Raw genomic sequence first — 22056 nt, forward strand, 5'->3', positions numbered from 1 at the left:
CGCCTTTTTATTACATGACCAGAGACGAAGAGAAAACCTTCTTTCTATTTTTTTATTTAGAAATGTTGCCGCCTCAGACTTGAGACAATGAGGGAGTGCAGTTCAGAAATACGAAATAATACAGAAATGTATCGAACAATAAGATGCCTGAGAAAGCACGTATGGATAGGCTGAAAAATGTAAAAGGAATGTCAATGCTAGTTGAAAGGTGCACAGTTCTGAGCAGCGTGACCGCTCTTCTATAACTCTGTCTTCGAGCCAGCGGTTCAAGGTAGTGACATTAGATGAATGTGAGAAGTTACGATCGTATCGAATAAAAATGAACCACACTGTTTTCTTTTGGTCAGATTTGAGCCATCGTACATCGGATGTACGATGACGTGGCCAAAGAATGACCGCATATTTAAGGACAGGCCGCACAGGGGACCTACAAATTCGCATGAAACCCTCTTCTGTTGTCCCTTTTATAGTTCCGATGTAATACAGTTTTCTAAATAAATACCTTCGGTATTTCTCAACGCCCGCTAGAACGATTGGATAACTTTATCTTAACCATTAAAAGCGCTTCGGCTCAGACAAGATGATATCCACGCAAATGCTCGGCAAGCCAGCTAATACCTGTGAACACAAGTCCCACGCCACAAGCGGATGCCGGAACGAGTAGTGGGATGCTGCAGAACCGACTGAGTGGAGTCGCGATCGTGTGTCCACTTTGCTTCACTGCTTTTCAAGCTAAACACTCCGCTCAAGTTTCTCCATATTCTCACCATCCACGCACGGGCAGCGAATGTGCATCGCTACCTCTTCACTTGAAAGTCTAAAGCATCTCGAGTGTTAACTTAATTCTTGTCGCAATAAAACGAAAAATTTGTTGCACTTCTCGATGCGCCACAAACTTAAAATCGCAGTGTTATTCCGCCCATTGTTCAGGGCAAATGAAAGTGAAATTCCGGGTAGCGTACATTAACGGTCATTGCTCACTCAAGCGCCTATGCAAGCACACAGGAACTAGTGCGTAATTCGCATTTCCTTTAAGAAAGAAAACATACCATGTATACGAGATGTTTTTCCATCCTGCGTGGTTTCACTCAGTGGTTTCCTGCAAAGTAAAAGGCAACCAACCCATACAAAAAATAAGGTTATACGTGAAAGGACCTATAATATAGGTTCTGCAAATCTGTCTCATACGCCTTTTAATATCCCTGGGTACAAAGCATTACACGTCGTGAATATGCTAACTCCATAGCCAGAAATACTGCACTCTTAATGCTATAAAGGACTCCTGTCTTGTTCTCGTGACTTAAATGTGAGTTGTTTTGTTTACGAATTGCGTTGCCACTATATTGCGCGTTTGTATTGCATTTCGTTCAATGAAAATATCTTGTAACTACGACAGATATAGAGAGAAAAAGAGTGAACTTTCATGAGAACCAGCAGTTTAGTCGGCTGGGCCTAGGTCTCTCATGATGGGACATCGTGGTTTTGCCTCTTCGCCATTTCGTAGGTATGCTGGGTCGCCCAGAGTTGGTCGTCGAGATGGGAGCTGAGCAGTGCGGCGTGCCATCTCGACGAGGGGGTCATGGAATTAAGATCTGGGTATTGATGTTTGCACTCTCATAGCATTTGGGGGAGTGTTTCTGATTGAGTTTTACAAATCTTGGACGTCTGGCCTGTGTAGATGTCGGGGTATATGACGTGATAGAATGTGAGGGAGGGGTATGTATTGGCCTGTAACATGCGGAGGGTGGTTGCCTGTGCTCTGTTTACCGTGCGGTGAGGGGACGGGAAGGCTCTTCTTGCGAGGGAAAATGACTTCACAAGTTCATAAACAAGAAAGGGGCTGGCAGATGGAATAGCACACTGTGGTATAAACTTTTTTAAAAGAGGGTTGAAGTGCCTCAGACAGGCTGGCCAACGTTTCGATAGGTGGACCTATCTTCGTCAAAGGCGGCCTCGTCATCCTCGGCGTGTTAGTTTTAAAGGGTTAGTGCAGTGACGTCACGTGCGGGTGTTGTCGCTGGCGGCTGGTTTTAAAGAGAGAGATTACAAGAGGGAACAGGCGTTGTCGTCCGACGTCTGTGAGCCTCATTCTCAAGACGAAGGGACAAGAGCGTGAGAGTGGGCACGCGGGGAGGAAAGAAAAGAAATAGAAGCAGAAAAAAAGGGGGAAAAAGGAAAAAAAAGCAGGGGGGAGCCAGGGCCGTACCAAGACACAACAAAGGGGGGGGGGGTGAAAGAAAAAGAAAGAGAAAAATGAAATCTTTTAAGAAATACGGGGGCTTGGGAGCGTGTTGGGGATGTGAAAGGTTAGGAGGTATTCAGGGGAGTCGTTGGCGGCATGTTTTTGAGGCATTAGAACGGCCGGTCAAGCAATAGGTCGAGTAATTTCGAAATAGTTAAGGTGGCGGCGAGGAGTCTGCGGTGCAATGTGTGGGGTGACTGAAAGGCAGCGGCATGGTCTTTCAAGGGGCACTGCCCCACGCGCTTAACGTAGGTGTCGTTACGGCGGCATCCAGAAGGCGATACTCCGGGTTGAGGCGCCGAAAAAGGCATATTGACTTCGGAATGTGTTGTCGAGGGGGTTTCAAAAAAAAAAGACTAAAAAAGGGGGCAGGGGGAAGGGGGGGGGGCGAAATCGGTATAGCAAACAGGAGGGTGACGCGTGCAGAAGCGGGCGCGGGCAAGTGTACATGGAAGAAGGGGATCGTACACTTGGTGTAGACGTAAAATCCTGAAAGAGTACATTGAATTGAGTAGTAGGCAGGAAATTTCTTTTTTTTCCCTTTCTCCCCCTCTCCCTTTCCTTTCCCTTTTTCCTCCGAAATGAAAGAGTAGGTGAGGTTAAGAATTAAAGTTGGCTGGTGGCCTAATGTGTTTTGTGTATTGGTTGATGATATGAGAGTTTCAGATTTAAGTTACAGCTTTTAAAGATTCTAAGTTGCCGCGTGCCAAATTAATTCCTGTCGGGTGTAGGCAAATAAACTTGTGTATGAGGTATGATTCCGTGTACTTCCTTTCGCGAGGGGAACGGAAATTTGTTTGTAGTATATAGAGCCTTGCTTTGTCAAACGCATGTCCATGTTCATTAAAGTGGCTGGCTACTGCTTTGGGTAAATTGTGTTTTGTGTCCGCGCGGTGACCATTGAGTCTTGTATTGATTTGTTGTCCGGTCTCACCTATGTATTGTTTGCTACAAGCGGCGCATTCTAGACAGTAGACTACATTGCTTGATGTGCAGGTAAAAGCCGAAGTTACCTTGTGTTTGCTATACCGATTTCGCCCCCCCCCCTTCCCCCTGCCCCCTTTTTTAGTCTTTTTTTGAAACCCCCTCGACAACACATTCCGAAGTCAATATGCCTTTTTCGGCGCCTCAACCCGGAGTATCGCCTTCTGGATGCCGCCGTAACGACACCTACGTTAAGCGCGTGGGGCAGTGCCCCTTGAAAGACCATGCCGCTGCCTTTCAGTCACCCCACACATTGCACCGCAGACTCCTCGCCGCCACCTTAACTATTTCAAAATTACTCGACCTATTGCTTGACCGGCCGTTCTAATGCCTCAAAAACATGCCGCCAACGACTCCCCTGAATACCTCCTAACCTTTCACATCCCCAACACGCTCCCAAGCCCCCGTATTTCTTAAAAGATTTCATTTTTCTCTTTCTTTTTCTTTCACCCCCCCCCTTTGTTGTGTCTTGGTACGGCCCTGGCTCCCCCCTGCTTTTTTTTTTCGTTTTTTCCCCCTTTTTTCTGCTTCTATTTCTTTTCTTTCCTCCCCGCGTGCCCACTCTCACGCTCTTGTCCCTTCGTCTTGAGAATGAGGCTCACAGACGTCGGACGACAACGCCTGTTCCCTCTTGTAATCTCTCTCTTTAAAACCAGCCGCCAGCGACAACACCCGCACGTGACGTCACTGCACTAACCCTTTAAAACTAACACGCCGAGGATGACGAGGCCGCCTTTGACGAAGATAGGTCCACCTATCGAAACGTTGGCCAGCCTGACTGAGGCACTTCAACCCTGTTTTAAAAAAGTTTATACCACAGTTCACAAGTTCATTGTATCTTGTAAGGCGGTCGCGTCCAGCGGGTGCATCTGCACCGTTTCCGGCACGGTTGACTAGTCCTTGACCTACGGAGTGCGTAAGCTCGTTGAGGTTGCTGAGGTGAGGGTGGCTAACACCGTCGTGTGCTGGGACACAGACGAGGGTGGTTAAGAGAAGGAGTGATTGCTGAGAAATACGACCCTTGGTGTAGTTGTTGATTGCTACGCCAGAATCGGCTCAGTATGGTGTGACAGGCTGGGTCAAGAGTGGCCAGGGCGACGGCCACTTGCTCAGCCGTCTAGGCATTATGGGTAACGATGCTTGCAGCATTTCGGAGCAAGCCGCCTGCTGTGGTAACCGCCGCAAAGCGCCGTCCCTCTTGGTATTCAGCTGCGTCGACGAAGGTGACGCCCGCGGTGTTGGCATAAGCTTTATGAGGGAAGTAGGTCGTGCCTTCCTGAATTCTTTGTTGTGGTCTGGATGCATGTTTTTCGAAATATGGTCGGCGTGTATCCATTGCTGAATGTCGCGTGGTATTGGGCGTTTGCCGCCATGTTGGCGGTGGTTGGTGACGGTGGCCTTCGTGTGACGGGATTTGCCAGCGAGGATATTATGCTGAATGTGGAGTATAGCGTCTTGTGTGGAAATATATATGCCGTGTAAAGCCAATTATCGAGTGGGGGAAACACATGTGCTTTCGAGGTGAGTGTTTACACGGGTTAGGAGTCCGCGCTCCATGACCTTGCCTACACATGAAGTTAGCGAGATGGGCCGCAGATTGGCGAGGCTAGATGGATGGCTAACTAGTTTGGGGATGATAATTACTTTGGCCGTTTTCCACGTCGGAGGAGTGGATCCTTGGCGCCAGCAGTTGTTGATGAATTAGGCGAGTTGTAGCACCAAGCGGTGATCTAGAGTTCTTAGTGTTTTATTCGTAACACCATCTGGGAGCCTGGCGCTGAACGGCTGTTCAGCTTGTGGAGGGCAGCATGAATCTCTGTCACGCTGAAATCTTCATCAAGGACAGGGTTGCTGGTTCTGTGTATGGCCCGTGAGGTTGAGTGGGCCCAGACGGGATGTACTTTTGACATAAGGAACTCCTAACATGGTCCTGGCCATGCGTCTTGCTTTCTGTGAATGAAAGTTTGGTGAGGCGATCTTGTTGATATGAGCGGGTGGTGGTGGAGTCGCCCGTCTAGAGAGTTACAGAGCTCTGTCCAGTGCTGTTGACTTAGAATGCGGCAGCGTGCTTCAATTTCCTTGTTGAGAAAAGCGACCTCGCGTCTGAGTCTTCTATTGAGCCGTTGTACCTTCCATCGAGAGATGATGGATGGTTTGGCCTCGATAAGGTGGGCGAGTCTGCTGTCCATGCGCTCAGTCGGGGCATCTGTAGTTAAACTGCGGGTGCCCGATTTAGTATCAGACTGTAGATGGCATGACCATGATTCTATGCAGGTAATGGGAGTATCCGCTGTTGCTGTTACGTGGCGCTTACGGAACGCATCCCAGTCCGTCCAAGTAAAGTACATTGTTCTCATCGTAATACGGGAAAAAAAACCTTTCGTAGGTTTTTCAGGCCCTATTTCAGTTTATAAAAATCCGAACGTTATCAGGAAATGACAAGGATAACGACTGCCCCATTATTAGGGTACTGTAAGGACGAATACTATGGCATAACGTCATTGGTAACAAAGACGACTACCAATGAGGAAGTGCAGATGGTGTAATGTTCACTTTAATTACAGGACGACATGCACGGCGACTTTTTGCAGTGACGCAGTTAAGGGCATTGCTTCAATGATTCGGGAGCCGTGGTGGTAACGGCCAGCGGCGCTTTCTGCTCGTCCAGCACACCAATATATGTTGCGTCGGCGAGCCATAGCGGACGTATGCATGGAGTAAAAGAGATTGTGCAGACATCTTTGACGACGATTTCTAACATAAGCGAATAGCCAGAACACAAGTACCATAGGAGGAATAACCAAAGTAAAGAAGCAGGCAGCGTACGATGTCCTCAACAAACGTTTTGCTTATATTTGAGTCTGACTGCCGAACATCAAACACCGCCAAATCACGAAAACGGACAAAGAGGGAAAAGAAGCTGATCACTATAAAACATAGGACGAAGGGTCACGTGACAGCCTGGAAGCCTAGTCAGCAAATAATATAAATGACATGTAGGGCCTCGTAAGGCGATCGGTACGCTTTAACTTCTGGTCCAGTCGTTTGGTTGCGCCTGCTCAGGTGGTTTCATCTCGCCATTTGCGATGTGGGAAGGTGGCCTCTTGAAGCTTAGCAAAAGAAAAAGTTACAGAGGCACTTCAGTCTCCTTACGGTCATTGAATGCGAAAGCACCATGTCTATTCCGAGCGATACCTTTAACTTGGTCATGTGCTTTAATTGGGCAAAGACAATTATGACAGGGGGTCACCTAATTATCGGGCCGGCCAAATCAATTTTGGGAGTGCGCCAGGTAAGAAACGAGCATGAGTCAATGCAATTTTCGAATTGGGCAATTAAAATTTTGGAGGTGGGCCACGGCGGCCATGGCTTTTAATGTTCACGGTGGAATTTCACTGTTCAAGCGAAATTCCACCGTGAAAAAAAAATTTCGCTGTTCAAGCGAAACGAACAAGGCGTGATGACGACGCCAAGAAGAAAGTCGGATTACAAAACATGGACCATTGCGACACAACGAGCATGATGGCATCATGACCATGAGCACATACCTAGTGGCCCAAACCATTTTAAACTTGTGCTAATGAAGTAATGATGAAGTTGTAAGGACAACGACAGAATGACTACATCGCGTAGCGACCAAGAATGCACACATTGTAGCCAAAGCTTGCAGAATACAGGGATCACTGTGTCAGTGTAAGTGGCTGGATAGATAGATAGATAGATTAGAAAACGCCTGTACTAGGCAAAGAACGCTAATGACCTTAAAATATTGGCTCCTTAATTAAGGTCGACATACTCCGTTTCTGCGAAATACATTACAGCGCATTACATACGGGGCAGCAAAGAGCAAATAAAACAACCAGGTCCTATCTATAGAGATAGGAGTTCCTGAGTTAATGAGTGAATCGTCTGTTTGTACGTCTGGTTGAATCATGCTCCGCAGTCGCAACATTTAGCATTCACTGGGTCCCTGTGCACTGAGGTATGCCCGGAAACGAGAAGGCTCATAGACTGGCGCACGCTCATCTCTCCAGCGTGCCAGCCTGAGCCTCCGATACTCCTTATCTTCTCCTAGCTACCACACCTGAGGTAGCAGACGCGATGGCCCAGAAGCATGCGACCAAACAACGACGTGCCGCGCACCTTAAAGCAGTGGGCAATCCACTCTATGTTCAGTCGCTTCCCTCCAAGGTATTCACAAGGCAAGAGTCACTCTTGCTTCGGAGAATTCAGACAGGCGCCCTCCTTACTCTTCACTTGCTGAGCAGTTTCCAAAGGGGTGGCACACCACTACACGTAAGTGGGTTCTAATTCACGGGCAAATGTCGTGGTGATCTCAAAACCAGCGTTGGGAGTGGCCTCTCTACATGCCACCTACCTTTCTTGCCCTGACCACCATAAAGCGGGGACCCTGGCCTTTTTCCCTCCGGACTTGGGCCTGCCCGGATCCCAGGCCTCCGGACGATGTCATATAGCTCTGGCGAGCACTGCTGTTGTTCCTCCAGGACTCGGCGGCACCACCAGTCGGCGATCGGCTCCGCGACAGCCACAAGAGTCACGCGGCCCCCAATTAGCTGCCGCAGTGACGTTCGTTAACAAAATGGATGCAGCCTCACACTACCCCTTTTGCAATAATACCCCGCCCCTTTCCAGCGCCGCACCCTCGGCGCATTCTAATGAGGAATAAACTTGGTTTCATTCATTCATTCATTCATTCATTCATTCATTCATTAATTCATGCTTCTTCAAAATGCGGCAAAGCTCCAAACGCTTTTATGGTGTGGGGTGTGGCCAGATTTCGGAAACGTTTTTAATGACGTGTGAAGATAACATACCTGTTACCGAACGCATCGAGAAGTCACTGACTACCCAAATGTTGGCAGTAATTGCATAAATGCGCTAGAATCTGGGCCATATTGTCTCTGTACTTAGGCAATATATGTCATCTTTGTTTGCCGCTACACTCTGTGTGGTAAAGTATCGTAGTATTTGTTGGATGGAGCAGGTGGGAGGCCTTCTTATCTGTTCTGTTTGTGTGACAAAATGACTATATATCAGATTCCGTAAAGTGCTTGAACTTATTCGGAAATTTTGTTTCCATTACAGCCCTAGTCTCGGCTATCCCAACAAAAGCACGCACACTCAAACCGTTGTTTCCATAAATATACTATTGTTTACAGAAATGGAAAAATATGAGATAATTGCTCACCCTGTAAGCAGGAGCAGCAAATCCGATCCCCACATTGGCGGGTATTGTTCCGCATACTCAACTAGTTTCTGCATCGTTTCTCCGGAGTTAACATCGCCATTTGGGAGCAGTACCAAATAGCCTTCCTTTCCCTGCAATATTTCTTTCGTTATATAAAACTATATCGACGTGTATTTTACTCACCTTATAATAGCACTGAAGTCCTGTTAAAGTAATAGAGCCACGAGGTTGGAGGGTACTCATCAACGTGTTTGCCTACAAGAAAGTAGTCCCATGACAAATACCTTAAAATATACATGCAATTATTTAGAACAGTATTTCATATATTCCGACTGTCTAAATATTTGACCGCAGTCATTGCACTTTGATAAGTGAAGAGGCTAAGCAACCACTCGGGGTAGGTTCATAGTGGCAGAGAGAGAGAGAGAGAGAGAAAACAAGGGTAAGAAAGGCAGGGAGGTCAACCAGAACAGCATCCGGTTTGCTAACCTACACTGGGGGTGGGGGAAAGGGGAATAGAAAGCGGAAGAAAGGGAGAGAGTAAACACTGAGTACGTGTGGGAAGGACACCAAACACAAGGACACTATAAACGGTCTGTTAAGCCCGTGCACTTCAAGTACTGCACTAGTGCACGAATCGCTTTTCGAGCCAGTGACGGGTGTGGCCACGGCGGTCCGAGTATCTTTGACTCGGTGAAAGGTCTCGAGTCCAGTCTGCGTAAAGTTGCCCGCAGAGAGAGGCGTTGGACATCGTAGCGAGGGCAGGTACACAATAGGTGCTCGATGGTCTCCTCACACCCACAGGAGTCGCACATCGGGCTCTCGGCCATTCCCATACGGTAGGAATATGCGTTCGTAAACGCCACTCCCAGCCACAAGCGACACAACAAGGTTGCTTCGCCGCGGGAAAGGCTAGATGGTAGTTGTAGCCGTAGCGTGGGGTCCAGTTGACGTAATCTGCAATTGAAGCCACTTGATGTCCAGAGATCTTGGGACTTCTTGCGCGCAAGTAGGCGAAGTTCTCTGGCAGCGTCCGACCTCGCCACAGGTGTTGGACGCGTCTTGGTATCCTCGTGGGCACACCGGGCAGCCTTGTCAGCTAGGTTGTTGCCGACGATGCCACAGTGAGCAGGGATCCACTGAAATATAATGTGGTGTCCTCTTTCCAGAGCATGATGGTGCAGTTCCCTGATTTCAGATGTCATTTGCTCGTAAGTTCTGGGACGTAATGCGGACTTGATGCTGTGAAGGGCTGCCTAGTGGCAGGGTGTCCGAGCTAACCCATGGCCCCGCAATGTAGAAATGAGGCTACGAGACACGGCCATAAGATAACGGAGTTTCGCTAGGAATAGTATATGTTTGAAGTGCGGAATCATTTTTGTTATAGTTTGCTAGGTAATTAGTCATAATTTTTTCGCCAATAATAAATATTATTACGATATGATTGAGCGATGCTCAAGAGACGAGCCGCCGCGAGAACGACGAACTTGGTCGGTGCCCGTGCCACACCCCACGCGTGCGGCACCAAACACATGATGACGAAATAACCAGATGGGACAGTTTCAAAGAAAAACTACGGGAACTGTTCGGCGACCCCATTGGGCGCAAGGCTGCCGCGAGAAAGGCTCTTGCGTCTCGTGTTCAGTCACCTACAGAGCCATACTTTTCCTACATCCTCGATGTTTTGGCTCTATGCCGTAAAGCTGACGATCACATATCCGAAGCAGATAAAGTCGCACACGTGCTAAAAGGCGTCGCCGACGACGCTTTCAATTTGCTTGTTTTCGGCAACGTGTCGACTATCGACGCCATTATGAAAGAATGCCGTTGCCTTGAACACGCCAAGAGCCGCCGTATCTCACACCACATTGCGCGCCTACACAACACTGCTGCTACGTCGACATGTGAGGGACCACCACGTCAGACCACCACTTGTGACGACGTAACCCATGTTGTTCGCCGCGAACTCGAGCCCGCAGCCTTCTCCACGCCGCCTCCCGATCCTCCAGCAACCACCATTGCGATGATTCAGGCTGTTGTCAGACAGGAATTTGAAAACATGGGTCTGAACACCGTGTGTGCCACGTCTCGACCCAGCGACTTCGTTGATCGCCCTTTAGGCCAGACGCTCGCCGTCAAGCATCGCATTCTTACTGGCGATGCTTTGCCTATTTACCGATGACCGTACCGAGTTTCTGTGTCAGAACGCCGAGTAATTCAAGATGAAGTGAACAAAATGCTCGATAAAAACATCATTGATCCTTCGTCGAGTCCCTGGGCGTCACCTGTGGTGTTGGTTAAGAAGAAGGACGGCACGTGGCGCTTCTGTGTAGATTACCGTCACCTTAACAGCATTACAAAAAAGGACGTCTACCCGCTCCCACATATAGATGACGCCCTTGACTGCCTGCACGGTTCCAGATATTTGTCGTCTATTGATCTTCGTTCGGGATATTGGCAGATTGCTGTTGACGATATGGACAAAGAAAAAACCGCGTTCATCACACCTGATGGCCTATACCAATTTAAAGTAATGCCGTTTGGATTATGCAACGCCCCTGCCACATTTGAGCGTATGATGGACTCCTTGCTCCAAGGTTTCAAATGGTCCACATGCCTCTGCTACCTCGACGACGTCATCGTCTTATCGCCAACGTTCGACACTCACCGTGAGCGTCTCACAACTATACTTGATGTATTTCGAAAGGCGAAGCCGCAACTTAATTCATACAAATGTCGGTTTGGCCACCGACAAATTACTCTTCTGGGCCATCTAGTTGACGCTTCCGGAGTACAGCCTGATCCCGACAAAACTCGCGCTGTCTGAGAGTTTCCGGTTCCGAAGACAGCCGCAGACGTTCGAAGTTTTGTAGGGCTGTGCTGGCACTTTCGTCGTTTTGTTCCAGATTTTGCGACAATTGCTAGGCCCCTAACTAATCTTTTGAAGAAAGGCGTACAATTCTCGTGGAGTACTGCATAAGCCGCCGCCTTCTCTCGTCTTGTCACTCTTCTAACCTCACCATCCTTTCTCGCCCACTTCGACCCTGATGCCCCTACAGACTTACGTACAGGTGCCAGTGGTCATGGCGTAGGTCCCGTCTTAGCCCAGCGTCATCGTGGCAAGGATGGCGTTATTGCTTATGCGAGCCGCCTCCTAGCGCCATCGGAGCACAACTATTCCATTACGGAGCGCGAATGCCTTGCTGTTGTCTGGGCGGTTGCAAAGTTCCGTCCTTACCTTTACGGTCGCCCTTTTTCCGTAGTCACTGACCATCATGCTCTATGCTGGCTCTCATCGCTAAAAGATCCTACAGGCCAGCTTGGTCGATGGGCTTTGAGGCTACAGGAATTTTCGTATTCCGTGGTGTACAAGTCTGGCCGCCTGCACCAAGACGCTGACAGTTTGCCACGTTACCCTGTTGACGACTCTGACTCCTCCAATATTGCCAGTGCTTCTTGCGTATTCTCTGTATCCCAGCTGATTCATTTCGCCAACGAGCAATGCCGTGACGCCTACATCAGAACACTCATCGACCGCTTTGAACACTCTCCGGCCGATGCTACTTTACGCCCCTTCGTCCTCCGCGACGGTACTCTGTACCGTCGTAGCCTTCATCCAGACGGCTCTGAGTTTCTGCTTGTAGTACCTAAACACCTCCGCTCCACCGTTCTAGAAGAGCTTCCCGACGCACCAACGGCAGGACACCTTGGCGTATCTCGAACCTATGACCGTGTACGTCGACGGTTTTTCTGGCCGGGCCTTGCCCGTTCCGTACGACGTTACGTCGCCGCTTGTGAACATTGCCAACGACGGAAGACGCCTTCCCAGCTCCCCGCTGGTTACCTGCAGCCGCTCGACATCCCTGCCGAGCCCTTCCAACTTGTCGGCTTGGACCTTCTAGGCCCATTTCCGGAAACTATATCAGGAAACAAGTGGGTTGCAGTCGCAGTGGACTATGCGACCCGCTACGCCGTAACCCGTGCTCTTCCGACCAGTTGTGAAACTGATGTTGTGGTCTTCCTGTTACATGATATCATATTGACGCATGGTGCTCCGCGTCAATTGCTTACAGACCGCGGCCGCACCTTCTTGGCCGAAGTCATTGACGACATCATGCGTGCCTGCTAAAAAAAATAAATTATGGGGTTTTACGTGCCAAAACCACTTTCTGATTATGAGGCACGCCGTAGTGGGAGACTCCGGAAATTTCGACCACCTGGGGTTCTTTAACGTGCACCTAAATCTAAGTACACGGATGTTTTCGCATTTCGCCCCCATCGAAATGCAGCCGCCGTGGCCGGGATTCGATCCCGCGACCTCGTGCTGAGCAGCCCAACACCATAGCCACTGGGCAACCACGGCGGGCCTGCTCAATACAGCATATATTTACCACCTCCTACAACCCCCAAACGAACGGCCTCACTGAGCGTTTGAACCGCACCCTTACAGACGTGCTATCCAAATACTTTCCCGACGACCACCGTGACTGGGACCTGGCTCTACCTTACATTACCTTTGCATATAACTCTTCCCGTCTCCACACGGCTGGCTTTTCCCCGTTTTAGCTCTTGTATGGCCGCGAACCGACGCTACCATTGGACACTGTGCTTCCGTCCGCCACAGCTTCAGCTAGCGATTATGCCCGTGATGCAATCGCCCATGCTGACCATGCTCGCCAACTTGTGCGCGCTCGTCTACAAGTGTCTCAAGACAAGCAGAAACAACGCTACGACCTCCGTCACCGTGATGCCCATTTTGTGCCCGGCGCCCTCGTGTTGCTTTGGTCACCATCGCGTAAAGTCGGCCTTTGTGAAAAAGTGCTTTCCTGTTACACAGGCCCATATCGCGTGACACGCAAAGTGACCGATGTCACCTATGAAATCGTTATAGACACGCCCACGACGTCCTCCGCTGTGACAACCAGTGACATTGTCCACGTTGCCCGACTCAAGCCCTACAACTCTCCGTGCACCTTGGATATTTACCAGCACGGTGACGGTGCTTTTGCCGCCGGGGGGTAATATTACGATATGATTGAGCGATGCTCAAGAGACGAGCAGCCGCGAGAGCGACGAAGAAATCAGTCGGTGCCCTTGGCACGAGCGAGTGTCAGCCTGGCTGCCTGGCTCCAGTGTAAATGGCGTGTAAGTAGCATCTCTCGTCTGTGTCTTTCCACACGTAACAATATGTTTGAAATTACCCAAGTTCTAAGGGACCTTTGTGAACCCTTTTCCTGGTTCTTTTTTTTTTCATTGTAGAGCGTCATGTTTCTAGGGGAACATACCGAGTGTGGTCAGTCGGCGTCAAAGGTTTACACTGAACTTTGGCATCCATCCAGTCCCGCACCTACAACGCATGTCGGCGTGAAAGATGTTCATTGAAAAAAGAAGTGGCAGTTCTGCCCAAAAGGCGACGCATTGATTGCGATCACAAATTATCACCCAGCCATTTGAAGCAAGGGTAGTGCTTTTATTGCCGTATAAACTTATAAACATTCTTTTACCAACTAAATTAACAAGCGTGATGGCAGCGCCCACCGCAAACATGAACATATTACACTCAATGGCCGCGGACGCTCGCTTTCAAAACGCTGGCTTGAGGAAGCGTGGCAGCAACAGCGACCGCAGTAACCTTCCGGGCGTGTATCGCCTGAGCGCCAACTGAGAACCGAGGGCGCACAACACAAACAAACCTACAAGCTGTCCACGCAACTAGGTTCTCGCAGGATGCCTATCGTTCTCGAGATACAGCCGTTTGACCACATGCAGTCACCCGCATACGCATTTGCAGTTCTATGCACGCAATGTGCTTCCATTTCGTACACGTGGGCTAAGAAACGGTTATTCTGATGATGCAGTGACGGTTTAGTTTTGCGTGCTCTAGCACGTATCAAAAGCATCTATTGCGGTTTGTAGTGACCGATGTGCTATGTGTGTGTTAATATCACCACTGTGTATGTCATGAATATCACCAAGCAGCAGGAGCGGCATGCCAGATGATCAGCCAGGCTAACATTTCATCTATAGCACGGAAGTTTCTATTCCTATCTCGGTCTTGGTACCTCAGAGAACGCTTTTCTAAGCGCTCTTGGCTTGATAATATTGGTGCCGTGTTTCTGTTGAATATCGGCACGTTTGTGTGTCCATTGTGTCGGCCTCAGGTTTTCCTTCTTGTAGATAATATCTTGCGCACTTCTTTGCGAAACACAATAATGTACACCTTGAGGAAACACCTTTCTCTATAGAGCGTTAGAGCCTCGAACTGTGTATTTTAAGTAAGTAACCTTTGTTGCTTAAAATATTAGTATACAATCTTTTTTTCATCAACATAATAAGTTTGTAGTTAACGTCTCCTCACTTTCTATCTTTGTTCACGTGGGCTGTCCCATTCTTAGTAATTTCTTTTGGCAAGCATCTTCTCGTCTTTCTCAAAAAATGTACTTAGTTTTGACGTAAGTTTTCTTTTCTTTCTATATTTGTATACAACTATTTTATGAGACGTAGCAATAACTTGGAATATAGTAAAAAAAACCCTTTTTGTTGTCAAAGTGCAACATCCAATATCTGATAAAAGTTTTCTGCTCTTCGAGAAGAATGCACATTAGAAAGTCTACATGGGCTCAGCGGATTTCTGTGTAATATCAGAAGGCTACACAAAAAGAGTAGGAGCATTATTTCTTTTCATATTTGCACCGATGGCATGATCTACTCTACCGGCAAAATTTGAGAGCTGCATGTATGAAGCATGCCATCGCTGCGTCTACATTTACAGTGAAAACACAGATGTTTGTCTTCGGCGTCTTTAAAAAATAACTTAGAGAGAGAGACGTAATATGAATTATGGTATATTTTGTACTTGCCGAAATGATAAGTTGTTGAACATGTGTCTTGACTTTTGCGGGGTCATTGCCGAAGCGCTTTGTCAGGGCTTTATCAGCAATAACGAATAGTTCTATATTGAATTCTTGCAACGAGTCGTCGTCTGTTGACGAGGTTAAGAAGAACGCAGTCAATAAACGCAAAGTCGCTATACGGTTACCCACATAGCTCATATTCAGATCAAGGCTATCTGTTCAAGCAAAACATTTTCTTTCCTTGAATAAAAGAAGGAAGCAGACCTTATCAGTTTTTATAACTTCGTCTTTTTCAGAATCAGTTAGGTGTTATGAAAATTAATTATTTGAAGGGCTATATTGTCGGTGAGATTGAGTGGAAAATCTGGTGTGCAAAAAATATTGCCCTGGTAGAATGGAGTTTACAGAGCTGATCTGGTTTGCGTCATACATGTGGATGGAAACTAGAGGCAAGAATTTCCAAACAAAAGCCCACAACCACCAGGCGTGAGTACGTTAATGAGTAACTACGCGGCATTGCAGATGAGCCCAAGAAGATTCGTTTTTTTGCCATTCATACGTATGGGGTATTATTTGATGGACTGAGGACAGCCTTTTGCATATGCAAACTGTGAAGGGGAATGCAAGCTGTGAAGGTCTGTAACATCTCTTACCTATGGCTCGTTTTTCGATTTTCGAATGCGCAGACTCGCGTGCAAATAAGCACCTTTTGCCCTTCGAACCTGCGCATTCGAAAATCGTAAAACAAGCCATAGGTAAGTCATGTTACAGAAATGCGTTGCAAAAATCATGCCATCATAGCATTCCTGACAGCTTTCGGGAGCAAACGCGCAGGATCATGGAGGCAGATTATCCTTTCCATGTATTAGTATCTGTGGCACAATGTTTGCTCAAGGAACTCGGAACCAGGGCACTGTTATCTAAGAAGGAACCTTGCGGTCCAAGCAGACGAGAAAAACTAGTGGTGACGCCGTACATTCATTCGATCGTGCACTGAGTAATCAAATTTGGTAAAAGATGCGAGGTAAAAGTGGTGTTTTCCGCACCGGAAAAATTGCTGAGCATGTGTGCAAAAGTAAACCCAGGTGGCACACAGAAACGAGGCTGTGAAGCACAACACAGAAAAAAGTTCGTCGACTGCAATGAGGGAGTGGTATATTCCATTTCACTTCAGTGCGGCAGAGTGTACGTACATCGGACAGACTGGACGATGTTTAAACGAAAGAATGAAGGAGCATAATAACGCTTCAAAAGCAGTCGCCGGACACCTTGGGATACATTGTAGATATTGCGGATGTCGGCCATTCTTTAAGAATTGTAAGATTGTGAGCTAAGATGGCAGCCAAATAATGCGAGAGGTAATCGAAGCCGCTGAGATTGCGCGTTTGGGAAGTATGTGCATGAGCATGCCTTCAGTCTCCCTCAGTGCAAAGAAGTAGATTTGCTCATGCGCTAATCTGAAATTTCGTATCCTGATGCTTTTTTGCGATGTCGAGGGCTGCAAAAACGATCACATGAGAAAGCTGGCTTGGCATTGGTAGATGGCCATGTTGGTCAAAACGTTTTTTGTTTATTTGATTTCTGGCGCTACCCCCCCCCCCTGAGTATCTTCCTCTATTTATTCCACTGACAAGGGAATGAAACGATAGTTGAAAGTAGCGCTCTGTGGTGGTGGTGGGGGGGGGGGTTCTCTTCTGTGTGTCTCGTCAAAATGTTGCGCAATCCAACCTCTAATGTGCTATACCAACACGACCAGTCGTAGACCTTGGAAAGTACGAGTGCATCTTTTGTGCGGCTGCTATGAAAGGGGCGAGTCAAAGAAATTGTGCTTGACTCTGGTCTTGAGGCGTACAATGCTTTTTGTGCGCGCAGCAACTATATATGCTGTCCTGTATGCGTGCTGTAGCTGTATTGAACGGCAGGGGGGTCACCCACAGCTGAAGTGAAACCGACGATTCTGGCCCCAAGCGGACTAGGTTACGAAATTTTACTCGCCACTCAGAGACAAAATGAACGCGTGCGCCGAGGTGCCTGATTAAGAGCGTTAAATTGCCGGTGGCGACCATCTATTATACAACGCCGAATGTTTCCTTTTTCACCTGGGGAATGTCTTGTTTGTGTAGAAGTTTTACATCCGAGAGCACAAGAGCGTAGTAACAGCTCTGTCTTCCTTAGGTTCCTTCAGAGCGCCAGAAAGAGAATTAAGTAAAACATAAGGCATTAGAACAAGTACATTAAGAATTTTCAAAAAGAGAGATCTATGACCCAAATCAATTTATATAAAATATTATAAATTCTTCTAAAGTAAATACAACATTATAATATTAACGACTATAGTGATACTCCCTGAGGGGAAACTTGAGCGCCGTTGCATACCTGCTTTCATTTAACGATATATTGTCTTGCGCAGATATCTTAGTTGTGCGGCGTGTTGCAAATAGAGAGAATTGTGGCGCCACTGCCTAGCCAATCGGCAGATCGTGGTAGATAGCATGTTTGTGATGCGGCGGCGCGATTTACAGCAGCCGCCGCAGTCAGACCTCCGCTCATGCAGTGCTTTAATTCCATATACAGTATCGGTGCCGTCGACGCATGCTACTCCGGCGACATCACGTAGCAATCATCACTGCAAAGTCCGTCTTGCACGGCACTACGCTTTTGTTTTCGCCATACCCTCATCCTGCGCTTTCGGCACCAACTTTCCTCTGCACCCTCGTCCAGCACTCTCCTTCTCGCGCTCTTCTCGCTATCGCCGTCTTTAATCCTTGCTGCGCTTTCGCACTCTCATCTTTCGCTGTGCTGGTTGCCTCGGTTACAAAGACGCCTACGGACGACGCCGTTGCTCGCCACCGGAATGGGCGTCTAACAGCTGCGCTATAAATGTAATTTATCCCATTTCAAAAATAGTTTGATCAGCACGAGTGAACTATGAATGACAAACTGTCTTTAAAAAGAAAAACAATACATACAAGTGCACCTGTAGGGTGCACTTTGCGTTATTCTTCTAAGGTGTGCCATATTCTTCTTAAAGCTCCGTAAAACAAATCTAACACCACAACTCTTGCGTGCATTGTCGTCTACTAAATGTATCGTAACATGTAATACCGTACTCACCATCGTCTGCAACACCCATTTGTGCAAACGCTGACCAAACACCTGGAGAAATTGTAGAATGTTGTAGCTGCAGGGGTACTTAGCATACGCTGTGTTCGCCTTAATAATACAGTTCTCCTATCGACAACTACTCGTAAAATCCTTTTTATTAGCTCCAGCCGACTGGTACATGCCAATTACATTAGCAAGCGTTTGTGCTTTTAATAAATTTTGTCGCCAGGGGCCGCTCGACTTAGAGTATTTTTTTCGTTCAACAGCATTATATTCCGTGTGTCAATGACACCCTTACACCAATGTTGCTATTACCCCCATCGTAAATTTGAAGAACAATATCATTCCTGTGTCTATCGGTCTGTCTGCCAGCCTTTACTTGTCCCTTACCAGCTTGGTTCACTGGGTAGCCCATGGTATTATGGGTATAGCATCGCGCTGATGTGCTTGGGAGAAACGGGTTCTAAACCAACCTTCCAAACATGTTTCGTCACTGGTTATGAGACATTGGGCATTTGGCGCTCTTCCATGAACATATTTCACTGAAACCTAGATCTATGGACATGGACTGGACATGGACATGGATCTGTGGACTTCGGTAGACTTCTTTCCCGCCGGCATGGTTCACTGGTTATCTGCCTCACATCAATGATCCTCTCTGACGGCTATGTGAAGTCACTGGGCATAGGCCCCGGGTTTTTTCCGCTCTTCAAAGAGAAAAAAAAATGTGTAATATTTCTCCGGTTGAACGAAATGTAACCTACGTCCTTTGTATTGAGTCAATCTTACGCCAGTATATATTGAGGGTGTTCCACTTAACTTGAGACAATCTTTAAATATATTCAAATTCTACGTTGCTGCACAGAACCACGGTATTGTTATTTGCGGTCACTTCAAGATGCTCAGAATAATTCTTTCGCATTCCATCTAGTTAAATTATTACACATTTGAATAAAACAGCAATTTCTGGCGCATTGACAGAAATTTCTCTAGCCACTACAGAGATTTTAGTCGTATGGCATAGGTTCCTCACGTCGCTGTAGTTGCGACAGAGATTTCTCACGTGAGGACAGAAATTCTGACGTCACTGCAGAAGCATTCTGTCGCGATGACCAAGAGTTCTGAAGACGCAAGGGAAACGGTCTGTCGCGACAAGAAGGGTTGTGAAGTCGCAACAACAACTTTCTATCGTGACAGTGATTCTGACATTACAACAGAAACATTCTGTTGGGACGACCGAGAGTTCGGAAGTCGCAACAAAAACGTTCTGTCGCGCCGAGAAGAGTTCTGAAATGTGAAGAACATTCTACCAAAGCAGCGATTCTGCCTTTAAGGTAGAAATTATGGCGTCGCAGCACAAAAATTCTCTCGGAACAACCAAGAATTAATTCTGAAGTCGCAACGGAAATGTTTTGTCGCGACAACAAGAGTTCTGGAGTCTCAACAACAACTTTCTTTCGCGACAGCGATTCTGACTTCGTAACAGCAACTCTCTTTCATGATTACAGGCACTTTCTGTCGTGCTGTTAGAAATGCGCCCCTTTCTATTGGAATGACATAAGTTCTGATGCCGCGACAGAAGCGCGTTCCGTCATGACGCTTTAAAATTGTAAGGCACTTTTAAATCGATGGTGGGCACCACACTTTTCTTTTGCGTGGTATTTAATAGTGTGTTCTCGGAACCGGGCTATGCTGATAGCAGCGACATCGATTTTAAAGTTGACGTGGCGAATTCTCGTAACACTGCCATGATGACAGGACCGGAGCAATCGCCCTACAGGCCTACACAAAATTGGCCACTGATCGAAATCATAATATCTGTGGAAACGGCTGCGAATGAATTTTGTTTTATTTCGTAAGATGTGGCACCAGCCCTATGCACTTTATTACGCAGAAATATTGCAGAGACTTTTGCCAAGCGGAAGAATAGTTTGGGGTGTTCCTAAAGTTGGGTGAAAATCTATCTTGCTCAGATATCAGTGTTCGGACACAAGCCCTGCCATAAGAAACTTGCACGCTGTCTAAATCGGCGCTCATACACGAATGTTTGTGTAGCTATTTTGCAGTCGACATACGAATTATGTGCATGTTCATTAGTGTAAAGAGCGATAGAACGCTCTCGAAATTAGCAGTAACAACCCGAATTGTGTCTGCAATCACCATTGTCTATTTCTGAATTTCTGAACTGATATAGATAGCATCAAGCAAAATCGATGTTCTGGCATTTCACAGAGTACTTGTCGATAGAAACACCAATTTTATTCATCTAGAGAGGTGCCATTTGACATGGCGGAGTGAAAGCTCATCACAGACCACCTATATGAGCGCACCTTGGCTCTCAACATGCAAATTTAAACATGAGAGCAGACAGAGATGCTCACTGCTGACATGGCCAAAATGTACAAGCTCAACCTTCTCACTGGGTCAATCTATCTAATGAACTGTCACAAAATACAAAAAAATCGCTCATTATGTGTTCCCTTTGTAAATGGTTGTAATAATCGCCCTAACCAACAATAAATTCGTCATGATGGAGTTCGAAGATAGTGGGTTTAGAATCATCAGGTCGCTAGATTCAATCCCCGGCTATATACTCTTTTTTTTTTACTTTTCACTTTGTTTTTTGCACTAACAAATTTACATTGCCCTAAAGATGTCTCTGTCAATAATAATCCCATATTGGTCAAGAACTACAGAATGTCAGACTGCAGACAACAGATCCTCCAACCCGAGAATGAACCAAAATACGACAGACTGAAATTGCCTGTTCTATTCTTCAATTGGGAAATATTGAATAATTATTTACCTTCTCAAATATTATCAGAATTAAAGGTTCAATGAGAAAATTGTACAGCAACATGAAAAACCCACGAATCGACTTGCTGTTGCTGAATACGTGCTAGATAAAAGTGTTTTTCTGAGCGCGCGATAAGCCCGCGAATACACGCGAAGTGCCACCAGCGACGCGTCACTGAGCAATTTGGCAGTAATGCAAGAACGATACAAGTGACTGGTGAGCAAAGACAGTCAGAGTGAGCCAAAACCTATACAAAAACACTGGTAGCTTTAAGGGAACATATCGAAGAAGTCTGGTAATCCAGCAAAACAAACGTAGGTTGTCTGTATCAAAACACTGATATACAATAGTGAGGTCACAGAAGAGTGGTCCCTATGGAAGCTTTCACAAAATTTGTATCTTGTGAATAAAATGAACCTTACTAAAAATTCAATACATTGATCCTTCGGAATCCCAAGGTATTCTCTAGGTGACCAGTTAAGACATTATAGGAATCTGATTGCAGAGATTTCGATAAAATAGAAGCTTAAACTATCCTGTAAATTTCACAACTGGTTACTGTCTACGGTGCACTTTTTTGCCATATAATGGCTTACCAGTCCCGAGGATGTTGATAATTCTGTCATAAAATCTATTAAGTGAACATTGGTTTGCATCTGTAGGCCCTTTTTTATTGCGCCATTTTCTCTAAAGGTGTCGTTTCAAAGGCACCATTTAAAGGTTTTACTCGATGTGCATATGAGTATGATGTTAATGTGGTCAATGAATAAAATATTTTATCGGAGAAGAGTGCGCAGATCCAAGTAAACCGAATTTTCACATTATGGCCTCTCATCTCACCGTATTTTGGTACATACAGCCACCA

General features: G+C 46.8%; 1 protein-coding gene across 1 annotated transcript in view; it reads right to left on the reverse strand.

Annotated features, from left to right (window-relative positions):
• Window positions 1-22056, reverse strand: part of LOC135917068 (A disintegrin and metalloproteinase with thrombospondin motifs like) — a 43338-nt gene that overhangs the window by 15778 nt on the left and 5504 nt on the right. Inside the window, exons 2-4 of the mRNA XM_065450559.2 lie at window positions 8619-8690; window positions 8436-8566; window positions 1050-1099 (exon numbers count right to left, since the gene is read on the reverse strand). Coding sequence (XP_065306631.1) covers window positions 1050-1099; window positions 8436-8566; window positions 8619-8678 — 241 coding nt within the window. The 5' untranslated portion in view covers window positions 8679-8690. The remainder of the gene's footprint in view (window positions 1-1049; window positions 1100-8435; window positions 8567-8618; window positions 8691-22056) is intronic.

The sequence above is a fragment of the Dermacentor albipictus genome, chromosome 10, assembly GCF_038994185.2.
Source record: "Dermacentor albipictus isolate Rhodes 1998 colony chromosome 10, USDA_Dalb.pri_finalv2, whole genome shotgun sequence".
Lineage (NCBI taxonomy): Eukaryota > Metazoa > Arthropoda > Arachnida > Ixodida > Ixodidae > Dermacentor > Dermacentor albipictus.